This window comes from Corylus avellana, chromosome ca4 (assembly GCF_901000735.1).
Source record: "Corylus avellana chromosome ca4, CavTom2PMs-1.0".
Lineage (NCBI taxonomy): Eukaryota > Viridiplantae > Streptophyta > Magnoliopsida > Fagales > Betulaceae > Corylus > Corylus avellana.
In genome coordinates, this window is record NC_081544.1 from 2,860,387 (window position 1) to 2,871,672 (window position 11,286).

Below are 11,286 nucleotides of genomic sequence, written 5' to 3' on the forward strand. Positions count from 1 at the left end.
TTTTGTTTTTTGTTTTTTGTTTTTTTTGTTTTTTAAAATAAAATATGTCATGGTACCCAAAACCCAGGTGCCATACCACGTGGCGCCCACGTGTAAGGGTGATGTGACATTCCGTTAAAACTTAACGGAATCTTGACAGAGGTACCAAGTGGATTTATTGGCTCACCACATGTACCATTTGCAATATTTTTGAAAACGTAGGTAGCTATTTGATTTTGATGCAAACCACAAGTACTTGAATAGTATTTAACCCTAAAATTTAATTGGCCAATTTATTTATATATACATATGACAGTAGCAATTAACTTCCTCACATGTTCATAAATTAGCTCAATTGACTACAAAAAAATGAAAAACACTCAAACCCTAGACAATAAATTGTTCTTGACATATTTGAGTATACGCCAAGAAAAAGTTAAACTTTCATGGCATGTAATCAAATATGCGAGAAAAGTTTGAGCACATGTGCGAGAAAGTCTATCTTCATGACACATTATTTATCTATCAAGCTATCCTAATAGATAAATAATGTTCCAAGATCATATTTTTCTAGACACTTTCTTCATGGCAATTAATAATTACTTGGAATTAAAGGCGATAATTGTGTTTTCTATCAAAATAGCAACAAACTAGAGTTATGATTAATTTATAAATAGTGCTACATTTCAACCCAAGTCTAATGTTAAAAGTGTCACAAATACGCATGTTAATATATGTGAAGCCCAAAGAACTTATAAATTATAATCCCATGTCTCTTCATAAAGAGGATGACGATTTGACAGAAAATTTAATTAAAAAAAAAAAAAAAGACTAAATTCTTACTTTTATCCTCTTTCTAATTCTAGCATTTGTCCAAGTGTGCCATGGGTGTAACCATGCACACATACCATCAAGAGTGGTGGTTCAATGGCACAAGAAAATTTTTAAGTGATTAAGACATGTATTAGGGTGTGAGTTCGAATATTCGCAATAGAAAATCTCCACATATGTTTTATTAGTATTAACAGCCTTTCATTCCCATTGATGTCTGGTGGGGCTGAAGGTCCCTTCTGTGCGGCTTTTAGCGGATATGTGCTACTATAGTCATGCCCAAGTAGAATAACTACAATTGGTCTCCCTAGCCTCCCATTTTGAATAAAATAAATAAAATGGAGGGGGGAGAGAGGAGGCTGGCATGTCCTTGGCCCAATTCATCCGTACTTGGCCCAAAATAAAAGCTTGGCTAATGATGAGGTCTTTATTAACAAAGGAGGAAATTGATATTTAAGAGCGATCAAGGCTGACGGACCCAAGTAGGGGCTTGGGACCCGGGTGGGCCATGGCCCCCTTCCCAGTTTTTTTTTTTTTTTTTTGCAAAGTACTCGTCCTCTTCTCTTAAAGATTTTTCGGAAGAAAAATCCCTAAAAAATTTTAAAAAACAAAATTTGTAGAAGTTACCACATTTTTTTTTACAAAAAAGCCACGTCCCGGCCCCCAACGTTTCTGAAAATTACAACCGCAAAAAAAATTTGAAACAAATGTGTGAGCTTCGATCTTTAGGTTTCTTCTCAAAGGCATATATTTTATAACTCTTTTCATTAAAAATAATTTTATGATGCAATATATTTCTTAGTTTAGATACCATTCAATTTTTTAAAAAATTTTCAGACAATTATATATATTTAAAGTTGGAATTATCCTTTCTACTAGCTCATTATATGCACTTTGTAGAAACAAATTGTGCCAATAATAATAATTTTTTTATAATCTGTCTCTTTAATTATCTCATGTACGAAATATTTTATAGTTTATATAAAGCATATTTTTATATAAGTATTTGAATGTTTAGTTATAAATCAATTGTTAAAAAGTATATATTTTTTTTAGAATTATTCATGGGCCCCCTTATGTAAACGTTATAGTTTCATCCATATTCCAAGGAAGCCCTCCACATGCATGCTGTAGAAGAGCAAGAAAAAGAAAGAAATGATGAACAAGCTCTATAACTGTTATACAGCTCGATGATGTTGCACTAAAAATCAGTTTCTAGATCAGCATTTAAAAAAAAAAAACTTAAATGGTAATCCAAAAGCTGATTTCATTGCTACGTCTTTTCAATTGTATGACAATCATATCGTACAAAAATCTACTAAATAGAATTACTCATAATATATGAAAAATGACATTAATTGAAGGCAAATATAAGAGAATGAATATTGGTACTTCATTTCTATTCTATTTCTCTATTTTGTTGTTAGCTGTGGGGCTTAAAGGTGTTGGGATGGTTTGGAGCAAATTAATTAGAGAGAATCCAATGCAATAGGAGGCAATTATAATAAAATAAATAGCTTAATTTCCTTTGACTTTGGGCATTACTTGTTGGCTAGTGCTAGAAGGTTGTTTATCCATAGCTTTGAATTCGAACTTGGAAAAACGTAAACCCACCTTTGGACAATTGAAACAATATTGTTGGGAGCCAAGTCAATTTGTTTGGGAGTTTTTTAGGCATATATGCTCAAGTTGCTCTCTGGACGCTTAAAGTCTCTTCAATATATATTCCCTATACGCCCGGGGCTTTATATATTAAGATTATTGGGCTAATGCAGAAGGAATTCCCTGTTAAAGACTTAGGCTCTCTAAGTTTCTTTCTTGGCATACATGTTACTCGAAGTTCTACAGGGATTCATCTCTGTCAAGCAAAATATGTTACTGACATCCTCCATAGAACCAAGATGATTGAAGCAAAGCCTGCAAAGTCTCCATGCCCATCTGGTTCTCAGTTGTCCAAATTAAATGGAGAGTCCCTGCTTGATCCTTTTGAGTATAAAAGTGTAGTAGGAGCTCTCCAATACTGCACTCTAACTCGACCTGATATAGCCTTCTCTGTGAATCAACTTTGTCAACATATGCACCATCCAACTGTTACTCACTGGTCAGCAATTAAAAGAGTTCTCAGATACCTCAAGAACACCCTCCACCATGGCTTGTTTTACTCCAGCTCAAATCTTCAACTGAATGCCTTTTGTGATTTAGATTGGGTTGGTTGTCCAGATGATAGGAGATCCACTTTTGGCTTTGCAATCTTCCTTGGTAATTGCTTAATCTTCTGGAGTTCAAAGAAACAACCTGTGGTCTCAAGATCAAGCACAGAGGCTGAGTATCGATCCCTTGCTATTACTACTAATGAGCTATTTTGGTTACGAATGTTATTTCAAGAAATTCAAATTTCTCTTTCAAAGGCTCCAGTTGTCTGGTGTGATAATGTCAGTGCACTATCCTTGGCTGCCAATCCCGTTTATCATGCTAGAACAAAGCATATCGAAGTTGATTATCAGAGAAAAAGTCCTCAACCGAGACATCATAGTATCCTTCATCTCCACAGCAGACCAAATTGCAGATGTGTTCACCAAGGGATTGTCTTCAGCTCGGTTTCTATTTCTAAAATCCAAGCTACAAGTGATTTCATCCCCTTTTTGCTTGAGGGGGCATGTTAAGCATACTGCTGATGAAGTCCCTGAAGAAGTTCCTGAAGCCCCTGGTAGTGCGATCGAGCGCACTTACTACAAGGCAAATGTTTTTGGTAGTGCGATGGATCGCACTGCATCCTGAAGCCCATGGTAGTGCAATTGATCGCACTCCCTAGTGTGATCGATCAGACACCATCCTGAAGCCCCTGGTAGTGCGATCGATCGCACACGTGATCGTCTGAAGACTTCTATTCCTACTGCATCTCTCCCTTCTTTTCTTGTGGTTACATTAAACCTTTCTTCTTCTCTTGTTATTGCTTTTAGATTAGAATTAAGTCTTATTCTTATATTAGGATTATGTTATTAGTTTTCTAGTTCACATCAACTTATGTTATCAAAGTTGGTGATGGATTATGATTGTATTGTCTTTTCTATTTAAGTTCAATAAGAAAGCAGCACAAAGATCATTCCGCAAAATCACGTTCTCTAAGAACTCTTTTATATAAATCATATAGCACCACTGCATGTCTGGTACAACCACAACCATGGCTCACCACATGATGTTTTCCCTCTCTTTTCTACTAACCCTAGCAGCCATTGAAGGCATTAATGCAGTTGACTACGTAGTCACCAACACCGTCGGGACCACTCCCGGTGGAGTTCGCTTTAACAACGTTATTGGATCTGACTACAGTAGGCAAACCTTGATTTCCGCCACGGATTTCATATGGAGGACCTTTCAGCAAAACAATGCCGCCGACAGAAAGAATGTGCAGAAAGTGAGCTTGTTTATCGATGACAGGGATGGAGTTGCATTTACTAGCAACAACGAGATCCACGTCAGCGCGAGATACATCAACAGCTATTCGGGTGATGTGAAAAGAGAAATCACCGGCGTGCTTTACCATGAAATGACACATGTTTGGCAGTGGAATGGTAATGGGTTGGCTCCTAGAGGATTGATCGAAGGAATTACTGATTTTGTGAGGTTGAAGGCAGGATATGCGCCAAGCCACTGGGTGCAGCCTGGACGGGGTGATCGATGGGACCAAGGATACGATGTTACAGCTCGGTTCCTAGACTATTGCAATGATCTTAGAAATGGGTTCGTGGCGGAGTTGAACAAGAAAAATGAGAAGTGATTATAATGCTAACTTTTTTGTTGAATTGCTTGGAAAGTCTAGAGCAACTCTGGAGCAACTATAAAGCCAAGTATGGAAATTAAAAAGGGCTGATTAAGAGTTTATTAATATGATTATATTTGATGTATCCTGTATCATCATATTTGATGAAATAAATAAAATATCAAAATAAATGTTTTTAGACGATTGCTTATATATATATATATATCGTTCCTTTCCCATTCAGAGTTGGAGATTGTGCACATTTTACTGACATGAGACTATGAGAGCGTGTGAAATCCACTAAAATCCTTATAGTACTCCTATATAAACTTCTTCGATTCACAAAAAAATATAAAGTGGAAGCCCTCACTAGCTAAAAGATTTCGATTAATAAAATGATGCAACAAAACTAATTTCCATCATACCAGTCTTGATAAAAATGTCACATATATCTAGTGATTCTAACGTTGGATGGAAGCAAGCTTTGTGGTGTTACAAAGTTGATTCAAATGCTATAAAGTCATTGTTCATAAAATTTTACTAATTACAACGTTTATAGGGTCAAAACGGACAGTAAAAAAAGACCGAAAAGCTTGACCGAATAACTTGTTTTAAGTTTAGGTTCGAACAAGATTTAGATCGACTTGGCAGAATAGCTCGTCCTAAGTCAAATCAAACGCACAGCTTTGTGGGCTAGCCATTCCAAACAATAAAATTGCATAAATGTCTCCTGGGTCCATCCAGAGCAGAGGTTGTTCGTATGGTAAAGGTCAACATCTCAATCGTGGAGGCTTTATTTTGGTGGACTGACACATGTTCACCACTTAGACCACTCAAAATCATATTATATTATTATTAAAATCTTGAAGACAAAGAATGAAAGGCACAGCGAGTAGCACTGTAGCAGCCATGGCATAAAACAAATTTTCGCACTAAACCCATATTGATGTCTGATATCTTTGGGTTAGAAACTTATATTGATGTCTAATTTATATTTAAACAATGAAATAACTCATGACAATCATCTAAAAACATTTATTCATATAATTTATTTATTTATTTCACCAATTATGATGATGCAGGATACATTATTTATCGTATTAATATAGTTCTAACCATCCCCTCTAATTTCCATACTTGGCTTTGTAGTCCCTCCAGAGCTGATCAACAGATTTTCCAAGTAGTTGAACAAAAAAATGAGCATTATAACCAGTCCTCATTTTCTTGTTCAACTCAGCCACGAACCCATTTCTAAGACTATTGCAATAGTCTAGAAACCGAGCTGTAACATCGTATCCCTGGTCCCATTTATCACCTTTCCCAGGCTGCACCCAGTGGCTTGGCGCGTATCCTGCCTTCAGCCTCACAAAATCAGCAATTCCTTCGATCAATCCTCCAGGAGCCAACCCATTACCATTCCACTGCCAAACATGTGTCATTTCATGGTAAAGCACGCCGGTGATTTCTCTTTTCACATCACCCGAATAGCTGTTGATGTATCTCGCACTGACATGGATCTCGTTGTTGCTAGCATATGCAACTCCATCCATGTCGTCGATAAACAAGCTCACTTTCTGCACATTCTTTCTGTTGACGGCATTGTTTTGCTGAAAGGTCCTCCATATGAAATCCGTGGCAGAAACCAAGGTTTGCCTGCTGTAGCCAGATCCGATCTTCTTGTTAAAGCGAACCCCACCGGGAGTGTTCTCGGCGGTGTTGGTGACCACGTAGTCAACTGCATGAATGCCTTCAATGGCTGCCAGGGTTACTAGGAAAGAGAGGAAAAACATCATGCGGTGAGCCATGGTTGTCTTTCTGGTTTTCTTTTTGGTTGCTTTTGCACAAGAAATGCAGTGGTGCTCTATGATTTTTATAGGGAGTAAAGTCCTCGCACTACTTAATTTAATTACATATTATTACGTGCGTTTAGGGTTTTAGCCATAATGGAAGGGAGAGACTTCTTCCTCTTTTTTTGGTTTTGTGCATGGCATTGACTTTGACCAATTTATTCAAAAAAAAAAAAAAAAAAAATCATTGATCATGATCTGGACAAGGGCCATTTGCCGGTAATTTTGAATGTTTGCTTTCTATAGGAACTTTTTTTAAAATTTATTTTTTATTATTATTATTTTTTTACAAAAAAAAGGGAAAGATTTAGACTAATAACTTTTATTTTATGAGGCGTGGTCCTAATCGGTTGAGTTAGAGACATGTATCGACATTACCTTTCCCTTATATATGAACTATGTTGTGAGGTACGGCTGAGTTATGTTGTGAGGTGGGGCTGCCAAACATTATTTTGGAGGGTGATTCTTTTCTAGTAATCCAAGTACTTCGAAATATGAGCAAAGATTGGAGCTCATACGGAGAGATTGTTGAGGATATACATAGTGTCTTATTCACAAGGAGGAGTTGGGTGGTGAGTCAAGTGAAGAGAGAAGCTAACATGGTTGCTCATTTATTGGCGAAACAATCTCTTCTTAATGCACAAGATATGATATGATTGGAGGAGAGTCCTGAATGTATTTTTTCTATTGTATCTTTAGAGCAACTTGCTCTTGTCTCTTGGAGTTTTTAAAACTCTGTTTCTATATGATATTCAAGAAGGTTTCTTGTTCAAAAATATATGAACTACTTAGATATGAGGCGTGGTCCTTAATCGATTATCTAAATTAAATATATGAAAACTACTTCAATAATTTTCTCTCCATCTACAATTTCAGTTTTGAATTGATGGTCCAATATTTAATTTTGTGTGAATTTATTTCTATGGCCCATTAATTTGAGTAGTAATTTTATCTGGAAAAAGTGGGGATACAATAAATATTATTTTTTTCGCTCGGTCTCATAAAAAATTAAAAAAAAAAAAAAAAAAAGGCTCACGTGCATTATCAGCAACCATCATAATCTAAAGGAAATTAATTGTCCCATACACCCCTAAAGTTTTGGCCTTGTGATGGATAAGGATTAAGGACAGAAGTTTCTAATTTCAACAATTAACGGTTTTTGTCAATTTTCGGTATTTTTTTAATTGAATTTATAAGGATGGGTGGTGTTCTTTTCTTTTCTTTTTTTGGACATTTAAGATTAAAGAACTTAAGTGAAAGCATGTCAATATATCATTTAATTAACTCCACTCTCTTCTTAGTAACTATATATGCATCTTTTGATCACTTCTCTACAATATGTGATTTATTGGAATTTAATGCAAATTTCATAATGGGAAAAATCATATTTAGACCCTAATTTTTCATCTTATTTGAATTTAGTCAATGAGTTTACACTTTTAAGAATACAGCTCTTAGGTTTTGTCTAAATTTAAAAATATGTTACTCTGTCACTTTATTGTCAAAGTTAACCGTTTGTCATTTGTCACATGACTCATTTGACATGTTAGGAACACTTCACTTTATCGTCAACAAGTGTTAAGCCATTCATAACAAAAAAAAGACCAACAAAAAAAATCAATTTGACACATAAAACTTTGAAAAATATATAACTTAAGAACCTAAAGAGCAAACACACAATAATAAAAGACTTCGGTTCCGTTGGCGTGGCATTACACTGGGGTGATGAGATGGATGTTGACGTGCCAAATGAGATAGATGTGGCAAATAACAAACTGTTAACTTTAATGGTAAAGTGACAAAATGATCTATTTTTAAAATTGGGCGTGCAAAACCTAAGGACCTTATACTTAAAATTAGGGGTGCAACCGCTAACCGCCTAGCGGTTAGCGGTTAGCGGTTAGTGGCCGGTTAGCGGTTAGTAAAATAGATAACCGCCCGCTAACCGCTTTTTTAAAATTGGGCTTTTTTTTTTGGGCTTTTTGGGCTTTTTTTTACCCTCATTTTTTTTTCTTGTATTTTTAATATCTTCTTGGGCCCAATTGCTATAAATATTTGAATTGTCATTAGATCATATGATTAAGTGTTGATCTTATAACTTACAAACAAACAAAAATACTTCAATTGTAGTTATAAGTAACACATTGTTTAATCCAATGTCAATTATTTAATTTGATATTATATGAATCACATTGTCATTGTCATTGTACATGAATAATTGATTAAGTATTGGAATTGTAATTGGATCATATAGTTAAATATTTATCTTATACATTTATATTATTCAATATGCATATAATATAACTATAAGCAATTATATATATATATATATATATATATATATAAAATTCAAAATTGTTCAAAATTGTTAATTTTCTTTTTTTTGTTTCTTTCAAAAAATGGTTAAATTTCTTTTTCTAAAAAATGTTCAAAAAATACATTAATACTTCAATTGTGATTATAAGTAACACATTGTTGAATCTAATGTCAATTACTTAATTTGATATTATATAATCATATAGTCTCATTAAATTATATCATACGATTCATATGATTAATTATTTAAATTCTTATCATATTTACTTATAATCTTTTTTCTTTGAATTGAACTTAATATCTAATGGTAAATGGTAATGTTCAAACTCCTAAATCCTAAATTCCTAAAGTATCTAATAATGCTTTAATTAAATTGTAGATTTGTAGTTATAAGTAACATATTGTTTAATTCAATTGAATCAATTGTGATTATCATTGTACATGAATCATATGATTAACTTGTAGACTTATGACTTATGAGTTATGTCATATTATATATGTATTATTTATTATTATATAATCATATGATTTAATGATCAAGTCATCATGTGATATAATCATATCAATTATAGTGATAATATATAAATTACTAAAATTATAATGATAATACATTAATACTTAAATTGTGTTTATAAGTAACACATTGGTCATTGTTTAATCCAATGTCAATTACTTAATTTGATATTATACGAATCATATCATCATTGTACATTAATAATATGATTCACTTGAAGTCTTGAATAAAGTATTTGAATTGTCATTGAATCATATGATTAACTATTGATATTATACATTTATATTATTCATATACATATGTAGACTTATATAGACTTATAGGTTTATAACATACATTGGAAATAAGTCTCTAGATATTTAATTGTTGTATTAGTATGAATTAGTATACTTATGAGTTATGTCATATTATATATGTATAATTTGTTATTATATAATCAAATGATTTAATAATCAATCTCATGTGATATAATCATATAAATTATAGTGATAATATATTAATACTCAAATTGTGATTTAATTATTTTTAAAAAAAATTGTGATTTAATGATCAAGTGATTATGTTATATGTATAAATATTTTTATAATTATAATTATAAAAATATATTATATAAAAAGGCGGTTAGCGGTTACGGTTAGTAGACCCAATAACCGCTAACCGCTAACCGCTAGGCAGTTATGGCGGTTAGGCGGTTAGCGGTTAATGCGGTTAAACGGTTAGGCGGTTAGGCGGTTGGCGGTTATAGCGGTTAGCGGTTAGCGGGCGGTTAAAAACCGCCCGCCTTTGCACCCCTACTTAAAATTGAAAACTCATTAACTAAATTCAAAGAAGATGAAAACTACATGATTATGATCTGATTATTGTATTCTCTATTTTTTTTTAAAAAAAATCTTTTATTAATCTAAGGCTAAGAAGACATATATTTCACTTATTTAATGAAAGGAATACTTTTTTTTTTTTTTTTTTTTTTGAAGAAAATGAAAGGAATACTTAATTCCATTTAATTTGCACGAAATATTGCATTAAAAAAAATTAATGGAAAAGATTATATTCCATTCTCTTGTTTAAGAAAACTCCCATTAATTAATTAGCTGAGTAGAAGACTTGCAGAAATTAAAGAATAAGAAACTGGCCGCCGGCTCCCCACTATTAAATTCAAAGAGACAAATTTTCGAAAAAACTGGCGAAAAAACTGGCCGCTTCAAAGAGACAAATTCTCGAAAAAACTGGCGAAAAAGCTGGCCGCCGGCTCCCCACTATACCAGGTCTTTTGACTGCTATTAAATTTTGACAAGTCAATGCTGAAACTTTCTTGCCAGCGAAAAGAAGTAGGAGAAGAAGAGGAAAAAAAAGTATAAAATTGCATATACTTTTGATCAATTTGAAAAGGCAAAGTTGCAATAAAAAGGGAAGTTTCCGTGAGATAGCAGGTAGTGGTATCAACTCCAAAATCAACCCTAATTCGAATAAATTTTTTTAGGGTATTCTATCTTTCAAAATATGGAAAAATATGATAACAGTTGAGTTAATCAAATATTTCTAAATTAGGTTTATCGGTATTTTCTTTGAGTAATGCTAGGCACCATCTTTTTACCCTCTTAAAATCCTCATAAATCTGATGTGCCTTTTAAAATCACCATTAAAATTTAGATGAATCATACTTGAATTTTGATTAAATAATGATTTTGAAAGTCATATCAGTTTTAGGAGGATTTTAAGAGGATAAAAATATGGTACCTAGCATTACTCATTTTCTTTATTAAGTCATTTATCTTTCTTTTTTTTTTAACTGAAAATATTTCGTATTTCATTCAAGATATATAAGATCTAGAACATATCAGCTCTAACAATATCCCAGAGCATAACATTCTTACATAACATAGTCCAAAGTTATGTTAATACAACATCATATATACAATCCGTAAAATCTCACAATCCAAAAACTATTTATGACAATAGCCTCCGCTAACTCATGCACAACTTTTCTTATGGAATATATCTGCTCCGGCTTCCAAAAGCAAAATAGATTTAAGACATGG

The 11,286-nt window shown here is 33.2% G+C and overlaps 2 protein-coding genes and 1 pseudogene across 2 annotated transcripts; 2 read left to right on the top strand and 1 right to left on the bottom strand.

The window, feature by feature from the left end:
* The first annotated feature begins 2,579 nt into the window (after positions 1–2,579).
* On the top strand, positions 2,580–3,473 carry LOC132177255 (uncharacterized mitochondrial protein AtMg00810-like). Its single transcript, XM_059589504.1, has one exon. It carries the CDS (start codon positions 2,580–2,582, stop codon positions 3,471–3,473), a length of 894 nt encoding a protein of 297 aa, XP_059445487.1.
* Positions 3,474–3,985: 512 nt separating this feature from the next.
* Positions 3,986–4,671, top strand: LOC132179874 (uncharacterized; annotated as a pseudogene).
* Positions 4,672–5,582: 911 nt separating this feature from the next.
* Positions 5,583–6,414, bottom strand: LOC132179535 (uncharacterized). The gene has a single exon (XM_059592269.1). The coding sequence runs from the start codon at positions 6,373–6,375 to the stop codon at positions 5,695–5,697; it is 681 nt and encodes a 226-aa protein (XP_059448252.1). The 5' UTR covers positions 6,376–6,414; the 3' UTR covers positions 5,583–5,694.
* Positions 6,415–11,286: the final 4,872 nt, after the last annotated feature.